At 36.5% G+C, this 16,474-nt stretch overlaps 2 protein-coding genes across 4 annotated transcripts; both read left to right on the plus strand.

Moving 5' to 3' along the window:
• Window positions 1–6: 6 nt before the first annotated feature.
• Window positions 7–4,394, plus strand: LOC116146515. 3 transcript variants are annotated; one of them, XR_004130513.1, is made up of 6 exons: window positions 8–346; window positions 1,296–1,362; window positions 1,646–2,044; window positions 2,918–3,261; window positions 3,623–4,073; window positions 4,214–4,394. XR_004130513.1 is itself a non-coding variant. In XM_031431933.1 (5 exons), exons 1-5 carry the CDS (start codon window positions 266–268, stop codon window positions 3,836–3,838), a joined length of 1,083 nt encoding a protein of 360 aa, XP_031287793.1. In that variant the 5' UTR covers window positions 7–265; the 3' UTR covers window positions 3,839–4,394. The 3 variants fall into 3 exon arrangements, 2 of the variants coding, with proteins under 2 accessions (XP_031287793.1, XP_031287792.1); XM_031431933.1 differs by having other exon boundaries at window positions 7–346; window positions 2,942–3,261; window positions 3,623–4,394; XM_031431932.1 differs by having other exon boundaries at window positions 3,623–4,394.
• A 2,908-nt stretch (window positions 4,395–7,302) lies between these two features.
• Window positions 7,303–10,791, plus strand: LOC116146407 (LRR receptor-like serine/threonine-protein kinase GSO1). Its single transcript, XM_031431811.1, has one exon. It carries the CDS (start codon window positions 7,609–7,611, stop codon window positions 10,537–10,539), a length of 2,931 nt encoding a protein of 976 aa, XP_031287671.1. The 5' UTR covers window positions 7,303–7,608; the 3' UTR covers window positions 10,540–10,791.
• Window positions 10,792–16,474: the final 5,683 nt, after the last annotated feature.

The following is a 16,474-nucleotide window of genomic DNA, read 5'->3' on the forward strand; positions in this document are numbered from 1 at the left end:
TTGTCCAAAAAATACCCGTTTGGAACCCACACAAACAAGCCGTCTTCTTGTTTCATTCCAAGACCCACAACCTCAGTTTTTCCGAATTATCAATTTTCCCACCTGTGCCTTTCTTCTACATCAAATTCCTCACATGGGTACTCTTAATTTTCCTTTTATTTAGATGGGTCTGCCTTAAAATCCACTCAAATGCATTCTTTAACTTCCTAATATAATACACACCTGAGCTCTCTGTTATTTTGACCTTCATATAATAGAATTTGTTATGGCTGTTAAGTTCAGTTCCTCCTCATTCTCTTGCGCGGCCAATTCTCTTTTCCCTCCTAAACCTAGAATAATTTCAAAGGTAGATTTTTAATCTTTGTTTCAATACTATAATTCTTTGTTGTTCTTATGTTATGTTTGGAGGGTTCTCTATGGGTTTCCATAGAAACATCATAGAGTTTGAGTGGCTTTTCCTTTTTCTAAGAATCTCTGGTTTTTGCAAATTTTCATTGAGAATGTGTTAGCTTTTTTAGTTTGCATTAAACTTCCAATTTTCTGTTTAGGTTACAATTTGGTCTAGGTCATATATTTAACTTGACTATACAATTTGTTCAGTTTGCCTAGAATATTTACCTCCATATATTGGTGAAATGTACTATACTTTTTATATTTAGCAACCTTGGACCTTGTGTTATGAATTATTTTTTAAGATAGCTTTTTTTGGCATGTACATGGGTCTTTGCTGTCATAGAGTTGCTACATGTTTTTTTAGATATCAGATGACCTTTGAATTATAAATTTTTCGATAGACAAGTCTCACTGATTTGGATGTTGTAGTGCACGTTAGTTTGAGTTGACTAAATGACCCACCACTAGATTTTGTTAGTGTTTCTTTTCCCCTTCAGTGCATTACTTGTGTCTTTGACATTCTATGGAAGTGATATCCGCTTTAGTGTATTGTATGAAGAAATCTTCATCATTAAACATTTCTGTTATATTTGACGATTCTTAGAGAGGGGCTAGATTTTTGTTTTTCTTAAATATCTTTCTGTGAGGGAGTATAAAGTATCTAAAAACAGTAAGGATATAGTTCTAAGTGAGTATAGACACTTTTCCACTTTTGATTATCTTGCCACACTCTAACTTTATTTTTCAATGACTTTCTGCTTGATTCTCGTATAATTTCTTTCAACTGGCTTCTTGTTATTCCATGTTATGCGTCTGGGAATGTTTTAATTAGAGATGTCTCACTAGTTTGAGAGCTCTCTTATACTTTTCTAATCTTATAATACTCATGCTTTGATACCCAGATGACCTTGTTACAGAGACCATATAACAAAAAGCAACATGAAATTATGCAGCTTCGAAATTCTAAAGGTAGCTTTCATGACTTGTTGGGTGATTTTTAAAGCTCTAGAAATATTTTTGTAAGGTTCAATACCCACCACATTTTGGTTTTTCCCTTAAGGACTATGTGAGGTGCTACTGACAATGGTAATCAGGTCTTTTGGCTTTATTTTCCCGTTAAAATACCAATACACCAATTTTGTTGCCTATTGTGTATTTAAGATTTTGAATTTTGATTTACCACTGCTGTGCAAAAATGTTAGTGGTGTTTCATTTAATTCTTCTCATGGTTTCCTTGTGGTATTTTGAGTAGTCAAGTCATGCCACTTTGTATATGGACTATTGAAGTTACAAGGAAGGTTTCAAAAGAGGCAAAAGGTGCAATGTGCCATTTCCGAGGATCAGTCACAATACATTGAACTCAAGCCAGATTCTGCAGAACAAGTCAATCAGCATCTTGATTCAGAAGATATCTCTTTGGCTGGTAGTTCATCTATCTATCATGAGGGAGCTAATGGAAGACCTGGTTTAATTTCATTTTATAATCGTCCATATAAAATAGAGGATGAGATCAATACATCTGATCTTCAAAGGAGTCCAAGCAGTCTATTATGGCTTGTTGGTCCTGCTGTCCTTGTGGCCTCTTTTATTTTCCCCTCACTTTATTTACGCCGAATAATCTCCACAGTATTTGAGGACTCTCTGTTGACAGGTGAGTGAACTTCCTTATGTTCATATGCTGTTCTTCTTCTTTGTATGTATGTTTGTTTTATTTTATTTTTTGTTTCACCCCTTTAAATCTATTTTTTTTTTTCTGACAAGCCTCAAATAACTTAAAATTAAAATTAAAGGTGAAAAAAAAAAAATAATAATAATAGATTAGAAAGGTCACTAAGGTCTTTTTGAGGACAGGTGCTTGATTTTTGAATCTTTCTGGTGTGTTTTAGATTCTTCTAAAGATTGTTTTTTGTAACTGCTGTCCACAATCTAATCAATTTAAAGTGAACTCTACTCTTGAGTTGGTTACAGCTTCCCGATTGAATGTGATGGTTGATACTGCTGGCTATGGATGAGGGAGGAGCAAATATTGGAAAGGACAGGGATCATAGGCAAGTTTTGAAGGATGACTTGAGTTCTACTGGATATTGGGGTTTCCCAAACTAGTGAATAGGATGGTCCTGACGTGATTCATTGATATTTGCATTTTGAGAATTGGGGCAGAAATTTGAAAGACGATGTGGCAAAGATGGCCAAAATTAAAGATGGAAAGTCGGGTGAGGGAATAGGTCAAATAGCTGGCACAAAAGGCAGAATTCTATAAGAAGTTTTGCATAATTATCAAAGATTGATTGAGATTTAAAGAACTACTATTAGATATAACTCAAGTAGGGTGGACAGGCAAAATAGTTGTTAGAAAAAAAAGCTAGAGTGTTGACAGTATCTTGGGGTTTCTGATATGACATGTTGAATCCTGCTTATATTACTTTATCTTTGCAATGCTTTTCCATTTTTGTTCCAGTTTTGTTTTTATAGCTGGAGATAATTTGTTTCATTCTCGAAATTGCTCTCTGTTCACCATCTGCAGATTTCCTGATATTGTTCTTCACAGAAGCTCTTTTTTACTGTGGTGTTGCGGTTTTTCTTCTGCTAATAGACCGTCTCAGAAGGCCTATTGGGCCAGATTCTACCACAAATAATAATAGAACCCTCTCTCCTCAATTAGGACAGCGGATCTCTTCTGTTGCTGCCCTGGTACTCAGTCTAATAATCCCTCTTGTGACCATGGGCTTGGTCTGGCCATGGACAGGCCCTGCTGCTTCTGCTACTCTTGCTCCTTACCTGGTTGGTATTGTTGTCCAATTTGCATTTGAGCAGTATGCAAGATATCGGAAATCACCATCATGGCCTGTCATTCCAATTATTTTTCAAGTAAGTGCTGTCATGATTTATTTCTAATAATCCATTTTCTTGGAACATCTATGTTCAGTCAGGATAACAGAAAGAAGTTAAACTTTATTCTGTATGATATTTTTTGTTTAACAAGTGCTTTATTACTTCATTAAATTTATAGACACGTGTAGTTCATTTCAATACATTTGCACCTTAGCAGGTATATATATGCTAAAAAAACATTAGAGTTTGTTTGTCCATCTTGTAGTTCTTTTGGCTGGCTAATATTTCAATTAGTGCTCCATTTAGAGTCTTTGACTGAGATGTAGGTAAGGACTGAAATATTATTTTAATTTAGTTTTGATGCCTGTATATTGAAGAGATATTTGATGCAACACAGGTGTATAGGTTGCACCAATTGAATAGAGCATCACAATTGGTGACGGCCCTGTCATTCACTGTGAGAGGAGCTGAAATGACTGCACAAAACTTGGCAATAAACAAATCTTTGGGTGCACTATTGAATGTCCTTCAGCTCCTTGGGGTTATCTGCATTTGGTCACTCTCAAGCTTCCTGATGAGGTTTTTCCCTCCCACTGTAACAACTACGGAGTGAGGAATGAACATAATTAGGAGTAGTATTGTTATCGTCCTGCTTTACAGAGTACAATGCTGCAGTTTGGTCTTGTTCAGGTGAAAGAACTTAGAGGTCTGGCTCTTTTGCGGTGTTTCCGTGCTGCTGGCAATTGAAACTTTTGTTAAAAAAGCATCCAGGTTTGCTGAAAGATTTAAGAAGTTTATTGCAGGATTATTTTGATGGAAATGCTAAAAGCAGTAGAGAATGAAAAAGGGTAACTATCTTGCTTCTGTTTCTTCAGGTTTATGTTTGCCAGGACCTATTTTTGACTTTATATGATTGGAACGCTGGACAGCATTTAATTATTATCAACACCCATTTGTGACTTTGTAAATTGATAATCTTTTGTCATAGATTGGCCATATTCAACAATTGTGCTGTAAAAATCTGGAGGGATTAAAATGATGTAGGCTGCTTATGTGGCATCCAGACCTGGCTTCCTTTGGCATCAACTTACTGGATTGTGTATCAAAATAAATCATTGAAATTTTTTATTGTATAAATTTTTTTTAGTTGGACTTATCATTTATTGAATGCAAGCTATAAAAATTCCTTCATTTTTTTTCCTACTACGTTGTGTTTCGATAGTAAATTGAATAGAAATGTGTTGGATCTTGGGCTATAACTATAAGCATGGGTGGCCGCATATATCTATCTGGGGTGTGTAAGAGTGGATGAACCAGTGCTTTGATACCTGACCTGGCCCTGCCTGTTAAACCGGTTCAACCAGGACCTGGGGCCTTCATTGGGTGGGTTATCACTTTGAACCATCGTTTTAAACCTAGCCTGACTCGGCGATAACCCAGGTCCCGGTTTGAAGATTGTGTGTACTTCTTGTCCAATTTTTTTTTTATTAAGATCCAAAAAATTAAATTTTCCAGACTCCTTAGAATGTTTTAAGATAATGCATGTTCTTCCCTTTTTCAAAATGTTTTGTTGCCAATAACTACTATGTTATTCTTAAGCTAATTAAGTTTCTATCAACTGAAATCTTTAAGAATATGAATCAGCCAGAGCAAGCGCACAGTTAGAGTAGAGAGCCTCTAGTCTACTGGGTGGTGTTTGATATTTCTTTTTATTGCTCACAGCCTAACAGGGATTTTAATCAGAGTCAGAGAGGGCATCTTAGTGTGAAGTCTGTAGTATTAGTGGTTGCCTGTTTTACCTGCTTTTAGGGAAATCATTCTCTCTTTTAACTCATATTTAACTAGAAACAATGTCTTTTGGGAAGCAATTTCTCTTTTTTAAAATCATTCTATTACTTTCGAGGTTTCATTATTAATATTTTCACAGTCAATAATGTACCTTCTTCTTTGGCTTTATAATATGTCTGTTATCTCTTGACATTTGACCTTCAATGTTATGATATGTTAAACAAAACCAACTTATTTTTCTGTTTAAATTCCAGAGTAGGTAGTAGTTTGAAGATTATACAAGGAGACACTCGGATTAGGTAGTTGACAAATTCTCTTAAATTTGATATATCATTCTGGGTGCACAAAATAAGAGGCAGAAACATACAAAGAGAATGTCAAATGTCATTTCAATATCGAATTTGATTGCATGAGAGAAAGAGTGGTATAAACGTAACTTTAGCAGGCATATTTTGCAAGCATGAAGATGCTTCTGACTCAAATCTCAACATGCTGATGTTGCATGTGTAGAGAAGAAAAGGTAAAAATGTGAATTAAGCTGTGGAGTCACATCCATCCAATATCTAACGAGAAATTATTTCAAAAATTTTCACGAAAATGTTTTTTACTCAAAACTATTGTTTTAAAACCCGTTGTGAGACACGGTAAGGTGACCAGGTCACGAATTGATCGGTCGATTGGATCATTGATGTCAGCGACAAAATTATTTTTAAAAATTTTAAATATCCCTTAAATTTTAATATATTACAAAAATAACCTCTAAAAAATTTAATCCCTAAAATTTTAGTTTATTTAAAAAATGCCCAAAAAAATTATGTTTTAATCAATAAAGTTTTGTACTATTGAACACCCCTAGAAAATTACAAGTCCCTATAATTTTGGAATATATTGAAACCCCTCTGAAACCTAAATCAAACCGGAAAGGTTGTCGGGTCCCAGTCAGACCGGTCCAACTAGCTAGTTCGTTTGGGTTTTGAAACAGTGCTCAAAGCACGTCTATTTAGTTTTTGGGATCCAAATATTATAAATTGAATTCTAAACTCATTCACTAACAATGTAAGATATGACAAATCAACTATCCGCTCAAGTCAAAAGTGAAAACACTTGGTTTGGTAACCTAACAAATGGTCCAGGTGGTTAAATGTTTTGTCTTTGAGTTATTTTGATGGAGTTTGTTGGTTGGTTGCATTTGCTTAAAAAACTGAGAACTTAAGCAAAGGTGAAGGATTAAAAAAAGGGTTCTATTGAAAGCTTCAGAAATCTGTATCAGAGAAAAGTCCAACTGATGAAGTTAACCTCTTTGTCCTCGCTTGTTTGGGTTCTTATTTAACAGAATCCATCTATTTAATTTTAAGGTTAGAAGATTCCTTTTAATATACTGACCTTATCTCTCATTCTTACCACAAGATTTGATTAGAGGTGATGCTCCAATGGATACATAACACCAAACCTCACATGGTTTTGGCCCAATAATGGGTTCTATATAATTAATAAATTTGGTCTTCACTGTAAATGGATTGTGGTTGTTTTCCTCTCTTTGTTTTCTTGCTGTATTAAAATTTGGTATTAGGTGGTTTAGGTTTGAGAGAGAGAAGAAAAAAAGTAATCCAAATTCTCAACCATAAGATTTCTCCATTATAATTTTGAAAGAAGAAAACATTAAGAGGTTGGAATGCACTAACACTGACACAGAAAGTAACCACAAAAGGCAATGTAAAGTTGTATTCTTTTCAATTTCATTATTATTTCATTTTTAATGATTTAGATCTTTGACCCATATGATCTACATCAAGAAAATTATTAACCCAATATACTCCTTTATGGATGCATGCTTATGGTCCTTTATGGTTCTTTGGAACATCCCATAATTTTCAGTAATATAATGGATTTATACCAATATAGTTGACAATATGGTTGATAAAATTGACCACATCTCTTTAAGAAAGTCAAATCCTCCTTCCTTAAATCTTATGGAATAATTCTGATAAATTCTATCTGAATACCATGCTAAAATCTATTATTATACATAGGGAAAGATCAATCTGAATTTGACATTGAGCATAGAGAGGTGGCCACTTTTGTGGGTCTGCCCCTTATTTTTTTTGGTTTTCATCTCCTTTCAACAACAGCCATCACTCTTTCTTATCTTCATACAATTTCCCATTCCACACGACATTAAAACATGCGTCAAAATTTGATAATTGCCTTGAGGATGAAAGGAAGAAAAAAAACTCCTTACTTTTAGCATACTGATATAGGTAAAAGAAAAGACTGCCACCTTATGATAATCTGTGGTTATAAATTAATAATTCCTGATGCATCATTATTATTATTTTATTAACTTTCTTTCCAACATCATTTTGCAGCCACACTCTCACTATTTAAACTCAAGCTTTTTATGAACAAACCAGTGATTCTCTCTTTCAAATTCCCTCCTTAAACTTCTATTCCATTTGTGATCATTTCAAGTTTCATGAACTTCTCTTGCTTGTTCTTGCCTTTATGTTCAACATGGAACCTACCTTCTTCCCAAGTTATGACACTGAAACTTTGGAATTTGTAATCTGATACTTTGATTCCAAATTTATCTTTTTCATGCATTTCGAAATGGGTTGCATTCAAATGTTTCATTTCGTCCTGTTTTTTATCACATTTATTGCTGCTTTTGCTGTTACTCTTGGAGATAACTCAACAGATTCCTTCTGGCTTCTAAGAATCAAACAAGAAGTAGTTGATCCTATGGGAGTTCTAGAGAACTGGTCTTCAAGAGCTCATGTATGCAGCTGGCATGGAATAACATGCTCAGATGATGAAAAGCATGTTGTAGGCTTGAATCTATCAGGCTCAGGACTATCAGGTTTCATCTCACGCGAGTTCTTACACTTGACTTCACTTCAAACACTAGATTTATCCTCAAATTCACTCGCTGGCTTGATTCCTTTTGAGCTTGGACAGCTTCAAAATCTAAGGACATTGCTTCTTTATTCAAACTCTCTTTCTGGAAAGATTCCTCCAGAGATATGTCTTTTGAATAAGTTGCAAGTCCTTAGAATTGGAGATAACTTGTTATGGGGTGAAATTCCACGAAACATTGGCAACTTGATCGAGTTGAGAGTATTAGGCCTTGCATACTGCCACTTCAATGGGAGCATTCCTGTAGAGATTGGGAATTTGAAGCATCTGACATCTCTTGACCTGCAAAACAACTTACTCCGCGGCCCTATTCCAGAAGCCATTCATGCCTGTGAAGAGCTTCAAAATTTTGCAGCCTCAAACAATATGCTGGAAGGAGACATCCCTTTTTCAATGGGGTTGCTTAAATCTCTACAAGTTCTTAACTTGGCCAACAACAACCTTTCCGGATCAATTCCTACAGAGTTAAGTCATCTTTTTAATTTGAGTTATATGAATTTGCTTGGTAATCGATTGAATGGGGAACTTCCTTCAGAGCTTAATCAGTTGGTTCAGCTGGAGATCCTCGACCTGTCGAAAAACAACCTCTCAGGGAACATAAGCCTTCTCAATACTCAATTAAAGAATCTTCAAGTTCTGGTTCTGTCTGATAATGCTTTGACAGGTAGCATTCCAATCAACTTCTGTCTCAATAACTCAAATTTGCAACAACTCATTCTAGCTCGAAATAGGCTCTCTGGTGAGTTCCCTTTGGAGCTATTGCACTGTTCATCACTCCAATTATTAGACCTTTCTGATAACAGTTTTGAAGGAGAGATACCACCAAGTCTGGCCACGCTGGAGAACCTGACAGATCTTGCTCTCAATAATAACAGCTTTACAGGAAGTTTGGCTCCTGAAATTGGAAACATGAGTAAATTGGAAAGCCTTTATCTTTTTGATAACAAGATTACTGGTGGAATTCCGGTGACAATTGGCAAGTTACAGAGGTTGAGCTTTCTCTACCTTTACGACAACCAGATGTCAGGAAGTATTCCGAGAGAGTTAACAAACTGCTCTAGCTTAACCATAGTGGACTTTTTTGGAAATCATTTTACAGGTTCCATTCCTGAGACCATGGGAAAGCTTAAAAATCTTGTGCTTCTTCAACTGAGACAGAATGACTTGTCAGGTCCTATCCCGCCGAGCTTGGGCTACTGCAAAAGACTACAATCCTTGGCCTTGGCTGATAACAAACTCTCAGGAACATTGCCGCCGACATTCAGATTTCTTTCAGAACTCAGCCTCATTACTCTTTATAACAACTCCTTTGAAGGTCCTCTTCCTGCATCACTCTACCTACTCAAAAACCTCAAAATCATAAATTTCTCTCACAACAGATTTAGTGGCACCATTTTGCCTCTCACTCGCTCAAATTCTTTGACTGCGTTGGACTTAACAAACAACAGTTACTCAGGTCACATTCCTTCTGAACTAGCCATGTCAAGAAACCTAAATCGTCTTCGACTCGCACACAATCATCTTACTGGTAGCATTCCTTCTGAATTTGGCCAACTCACGGAGCTCAAGTTTCTTGATTTATCATTCAACAATTTCAAAGGCAAACTAGATCCTCAGCTCTCAAAGTGTAAAAAACTAGGACACCTCCTACTTAACAACAACCAACTTGGCGGCGAAATGCCTGGTTGGCTAGGCAGCTTGCAAGAAATTGGGGAGCTTGATCTCTCCTCCAATAATTTCCATGGAACAATCCCAGCTGAAATTGGAAATTGTTCAAGATTACTTAAGCTTTCTCTCCATGGAAATAACCTCTCCGGAAAGATCCCACAACAGATAGGTTATCTCACTTCTCTTAATGTCCTAGATTTGCAAACAAACAACCTTTCAGGAAAAATTCCTTCAACAATTCAGCAGTGCAAGAAACTCTATGAACTGAGGCTTTCGGAGAATTTCTTAACTGGTTCAATACCATCTGAGCTAGGAAGCATGACTGAACTACAAGTGATCTTGGATTTAAGTAAAAATCTGTTCACTGGAGAAATTCCATTTTCTCTTGGAAATCTGGAGAAGTTGGAGAGATTGAACCTGTCTTCTAATCAACTCCGAGGAGAAGTTCCATCTTCACTAGGAAAGCTGACAAGCCTCCACGTATTAAATTTGTCATATAATAATCTCCACGGCCAACTTCCTTCAACCTTTTCAGGATTCCCACTTAGTTCTTTCTTGGGGAATATGAAGCTCTGCGGCCCACCATTAGTATCATGCTCAGAGTCAGCAGAACAAGGGAGAAGAAAACTATCAAACTTTGAAGTTATAGGTACTATTGCAGCAATTGTGTTTACTTCAACTGTGATATGCCTGATTATGCTTTATATCATGCTCAGAATGTGGTTAAATTGGAGGAAAGTTTCCATTTCAAATTCGGATGGGGGTGGTGGGAGTGAACAGAAGAAAGAAGAGAAACGGGTTTGTGGAGATGAAAAAAGAAAAAATGGTGAGTATAAGAGAATGAAGTCCATGACATTGGTTCCTTTACAAGATGAACAAATTTCTACAGCATGCATATTCCAATCCAACATGGACAACAAAGAAATGGATGACAACTTAGTCTGACACTCAGAAGATGTGGTCACTTCCATTTTTCCTTTTAATTTGTTGGGGTTTATTGGGTCGTAAAATTCTCTGTCTTTTAACAAATCAAGTGTGTTTCAAATGCATTTATACAAAAGAATTGAGAGTGTACATATATGTTACTTTAAAAACCTAAAAATAGATGATTTCATAAGAGTCGTCTGTTATTTTCCATTTCAATTCTTCTTGTTGGCAGCCTCCTGTTTCAGTTAGATTCAACAAGGCAATACCATTATGAACCTGTTTTTATATAAATTAACTGAATTTGTACATTTCAAAGAAATAAAATCAGTATTAGGTTCCAGCAACTTAATTGAAATTATATGTTNCATATGTTCTACATACATACATTAAGAACACTAACGGACATATTTTTTTATAATTTTGAAGAAAGTTATTAACAAAAAGATAAAAAATGTATTTTTCAATACATCAATGCAATCAATTTTTTCTTCATTTGTAGCATTAATGTATGCCTCAGGATACACGATAAGACAACTTATTATAATTTTAAAAATATATCATATATACCTAACATCTTAGATGTTGTGAAAATATGCTGCAAAATAAGGGTAAAATGGCACTTAAAAAAAATATTTATGTTAGAGTTTGTTTCTCATAATATTTGTTAAAAATTGGAGAATTTTTTTACTCAATGAAACTTTAGGGTGTGTTAACTGAGCAAACGACGTGTTCCCACCCAAGGTAAAGCGAAATACAAGTTCTCACCCCTGGTTTATAAATTCCAGATTACCACCCTTAAACTAATAGAAGATTGTTTAAATTAACGGCTAAAGGATAAAATAGTCCTTTCTACTGCACTCCTTAACACTGTTGCGACATAGCTTTCATAGCCAACCACAACCACCACACCTCAGATCTGCCATAGCAACCACTTAACCATCGCCAGTCTGCCACCATCGCCTTCGACAACAATAACAAATGCAAACACTGACCACAAAACATCCTAAATATATCAACCCAAAGCTTCCTCCAAGAAAACTCTCTTCTGAAAAAATTCAAAGGCTCATCAAATTCGGTCAACCTCCGTTACCACATGACCCTTTTCTCTCTTCTTCTCCTAAAACCAAAACCGCCACCAAACCCTCCCCAACTCCCTCCATCTCCTAGTGGTGGCGAATCATCTCTCTTTACACCGACCAAAACGACACCAATGTCTCTAGAACCATCCTCATTGTCGGCGCCAATGTCACCGACCAAACTGCTGTTGGTGGGCAAAGATGTGGGTGGCTTGTGGGAGGCAGATGGGAGATTGGAGGTGGTCGAAAATCATTTTACACAGAATTAGACCTAAGACGATTCAAAATAGAAAAACTTCAATCATTTCAATTTAATTTATTTGAAAGGGGAAAAAGAGAGGTAATATCTATCCCTAAATATTAATCCGTATTGCCTAGGAATCTCAATGACCAATAATTGGTAATTAACACGGTAAGGAACTAGAGAATATATGGAATACCGCAGAAAGATTTCTTTTTATGAATTATTCTCCACAAAAACAAACTCCAAAAACAGTCACCAAATTCACCAAACTTCAATATCCAAGCAAACTCAAATTCAAAAAACAACCCCAAACAAACTCAACTCCAACTGGTGAGCGGGGCGATGCTTGTCGATGGAGGCGATGAGGTATGGAGGAGGGATGAGGGAAGTCTATGAAGGCAGTAGGTAGGAGGAGACGAAGAAGTGGTGAGCTAGGTCTGCTACGAGCGACTGCAGTGCAATCGATCGCTCGATTGCAAGGTGCGATCGAGCTAGTGGAAATGAGGCTTTGGAGTGTAATCCGGTTGTGATGGCAGGGTTTTGGTGAGTAGAAGATGGTGAAGCGGATGGTGTCGTTAGCTGGTGCGAAGAATCAGCGCGACGTGATTGACAGTCGCGCGATGGTGTCGCGGCAATGTAGAGGTATGGAAGGTAGGAGTGGAGGTGTGGTAAATTTGAAAGTAACATGTTATTTTCTAATTATAATAATTTAGGGGTCAAAAAATAATTTAATAATTTATTTGTCAAGGGTAGTATGATAATAATACCTTTTGCATCTGTGTTTGATCTTACAAATTACTAAAGGTGTTACTTTAAGGGTGGCAATTTAGAATTTGTAAAACCAGGGGTGGGAACCTGTCATTTCGCTTTACCTTGGGTGGGAACATGTTGTTTGCTCGTGTAATATTACTAAACTTCATGGTGGTATTTGTTATTAACCCAAAAACATTTCAATAAAGAAAATTCAAAAGGAAGCAAGCAAAGTTAAAACAAGATTCAAAACAGCAAAGACTCAACAAATATTCAAGCTAAGNGAGAAAATGTTTCCTTATAATCTATTCCTTCCATTTGCGTGAACCTCTTGGCAACAAGTCTAGCCTTGTATCTCTCAATGTTGCCTAATGAATCCTTTTTGGTTTTAAATACCCATTTACAAACAATAGATTTCTTTCCAGTAAACAACTCAAAAAGGTCCAAAACTTAATTATCCACCATAGAATTCATCTCGTCTATCATGGCATTATACCACAACTCAGATTTACTACTTTTCATAGATTGTAAAAACGTGTCTGGATCATCCTCAACACCTATGTCACAATCAGACTCTTGCATATACACTTTATAATCAGTAGAAATTGCTGATCTCTTTGTTCTAGTAGATCTCTTTAATGTTGTAACAACAGTCTCTTGCTAAGACTGTTGCACAATTGGTTGTTCCTCCTGTAGTGAAGGTTGTTCAAAATGATCTTCTAAAACAATCTCATCAGAATGTGGATTTTGATTGAGTGGTTCCTCATTATTCACCCTGTTTGAGTGAACAACCAATCTTTTACTTAATGTATAAGCATTGTCTAAAACATCAATTTTCTCAAGGACTGAGTCTCTGATTTGATCAGTCCCACTAACCACATCATTTTCAAGAAATTTGGCATTTCTTGATTCAAAAATGACTTAAACTTGGTTTCCAACCCTTCCATAATTCGAATGGCGTTTTGGGAACCGCCTTAGTTGGAACTCGGTTTAATATATACGCTGCAGTTTTGAGAGCTTCAATCCACAAAGAATGAGGAAGTTTGGAGTTACTCAGCATACTCCGTACCATATCCATTAATGTTCTATTTCTCCATTCTGCTACACCATTCTGAGATGGTGTGCCAGGAAAGGTGTATTGAGCCACAATACCTTGCTCTTGAAGAAATTTGCAAAATGGCCAGTGTTGTCCTGACCAGTGTATCTACCATAAATTCACCACCTCTATCAGATCGCACGATCTTAATTTGTTTTCCACATTGTTTCTCTACTTCTGCTTTATATATTTTAAAAGCATCCAACGCTTCATCCTTGTATAAAGCAAATAGAGATACATAATCGTGAGTAATCATCAATAAAGGTGATGCAATATTTCTGACCACTGGACTCATGTCAGGGCAGCAAATATCTTGTGTATGATTTTAAAAGTTCAGAACTCTTTCTGGCACCCTTCTTGGATTTGTTAGTCTGCTTTCCCTTAATGCAGTCTACACGTATCAAAGTCAGTAAAGTCGAGTTTCAAGAACTCCAGCATTTACCAACCTTTTACCTATCAATGGAGATGTGTCCTAATCTCCTATGCCACAAAAAGGAAGAGTTTTCATACATAATAGTACGTTTCATACTAGTGTTAGCATGTGAAGTCAAGACTATAGGAACATTATCACTTAAAGAATTTTAACAAACCATCAACCAGTACCATTCCACAATAGATGAGTTCTTAATTAAATTAAAGACCTACCATAAAAGTTGAAAGAGTATCCACAAGGTACAAGTTTAGAAACGAAATTAAATTCCTAGAAAAACAGGAATATAAAGGTTCGTTCCAATCCAAAGCATGTTAGTACTTAAAATAATTCTAAATGTTCCAACAGCTTCAACACGTGAAGGCATCCTGTTTCCTGAATAGAGGCACATTCACTTCCCAATGGCTTCCTTTGATCCAGAAAACCCTGTATGGTATTAGAAACATGGATTGTAGAACCAGAATCAATCCACCAATCATTATGTAAACACAAATCATATTAGATCATAACACACGGATAAAGGTTACCTTTCTTGTCAAGTCAGGCCTTCCTCTTAGGATCCTTCTTCATGTGTCCCGTCTTTTTATAGAAGAAACACTTGATATTGTCCTTATTACCTTGCTCATAACCTCATGCAGCTTGCCTTTTCCCTTCCACTTCTTATTCTTGTTTGAAGTGTACTTGACATTTACTATCACCAAATGTGCAGTTTCATTCACTCCCTAAGCAGTCTCTCCTCCTCCTGAACACACATGGTCAAAAGCCATTGATTGACCATTTATCTTTCTGTGTGTATAAGATATCTTAAAAGGAGTATAATGAGACAGAGAGAGTTCAGGACATAATGCACCAAGAAATCATCATTAATGACCATCTGAAGGGATCTCAACTGAGCAGCGATGTCCTGCTTTTCATATATGCTCACGAACTCCTTTAATGCCAGTGAACTTCATGGATGTCAATCTACCATTAGGATGCTTCCTAATGCCTTGTTTGATGTTTCAACTGTGCATGAATTGCCTCCATCAGATCCTTGACATTTTCACACTCCGATATCGACCCACGGATACTAGTCGTAATGTGAGATTTGATAAACATCATGCCTAAATGGTTGATCGCTCCCACCGTTCAACAAGCAATCTCAGCTTGAGAACTAGTATCTGTAGGTGTAGTGTAGGTGGCTCTTCCTTACGAAGAGCATAGTCAAGATCAATGCACCCTAAATAAGAAGGACAGCCTCTCTCCAGGATTTGTGTTATCACCATTTAAACTAGGAACCTTATCCTCAACCATCATCAAAGTTTGATCAACTGTGGTATATCAATAGACATGCTTACTAAATAAATTATGAGGCACAAACCATCAATAACAATTATAAGTTTCCAATGTAAAAAATAATAAATCATAAATGAATCGACATATCATAAAATCTCCCCGTGAGTAAAGACATTACATATTATGATTCATTATCCTTTAATATAAAATTAGAAATTATTAATATTTCATAATACCTGGGCTAATTAAGAAATAGAATAATTTCTATTTCATCCCTAATTAATCATGAAAATATAACATTCCTTTGGTAAATGATTATATTATATGATTACTACAAAACGATGTTATTAACCTTAATATGATCATAATAATATTACTTAATGCATATATTATCATAATTGATATCTGCGGCTACTCTAAATTAATCAAATATATACGATCATAAAACATCAAATAATTTATAACATGAATTATATAATATAACACAAATCAATAAAAGAATAAAACATTATTTATGCATAACAAAGTAATATATAACATAAAAAACCATCATACAAGCTGTCACCGACTTCCATGCGCCACCGTGACTAAAGGACGTGCCCCCATGAGCTTTTCACGCACCGCCAGAAGGCAGCACACACTCCTACGCGCCTTCACGCGCCCACACGGCACCACCACGCACCGTCACGCGCTTCACGCACCTAGGACACATTCCCACGCGCCCGACGCAAGCACAATCTCAATCTCCCTCACGCGCCACCACGGGCTGGCTCCGAATACAGGGCAGTTTGACCCGTTTGACCGGGTAGGGTTGACCCGGTTTGGTCTATTGGAACGGTTCGTTGACCGATTCATTGACTGGTTTGGCCTGTTGACCTGTTCATTGACCGGTCTGGACCGTTGACCATGTTGACTGGGTCGGATTGGGTTGACCTAATGGGTTTTGGGCTTGTTTGACCGGGTTGGTTGACCCGTTTTGACTGTTCACTTTGATTGGGTCAGATTGACCCGTTTATCCTATTGGATCGGTTCTTCTTGACCCGTTTCTGCAACTTTTTACCCAGTTTTTTTAGATTTTCAAC

Source organism: Pistacia vera, unplaced genomic scaffold, assembly GCF_008641045.1.
Source record: "Pistacia vera cultivar Batoury unplaced genomic scaffold, PisVer_v2 Contig478, whole genome shotgun sequence".
NCBI classification, from domain to species: domain Eukaryota; kingdom Viridiplantae; phylum Streptophyta; class Magnoliopsida; order Sapindales; family Anacardiaceae; genus Pistacia; species Pistacia vera.

Bases quoted from the DNA above. Each gene is read 5' to 3' on its own strand.
- LOC116146407 (XM_031431811.1), top strand. From the start codon at position 7,609: ATGCATTTCGAAATGGGTTGCATTCAAATGTTTCATTTCGTCCTGTTT.
- LOC116146515 (XM_031431932.1), top strand. From the start codon at position 266: ATGGCTGTTAAGTTCAGTTCCTCCTCATTCTCTTGCGCGGCCAATTCT. The intron at 2,045-2,917 runs GTGAGTGAACTT...CACCATCTGCAG, and splicing joins TGAGGACTCTCTGTTGACAG to ATTTCCTGATATTGTTCTTC. The intron at 3,262-3,622 runs GTAAGTGCTGTC...GATGCAACACAG, and splicing joins TCATTCCAATTATTTTTCAA to GTGTATAGGTTGCACCAATT.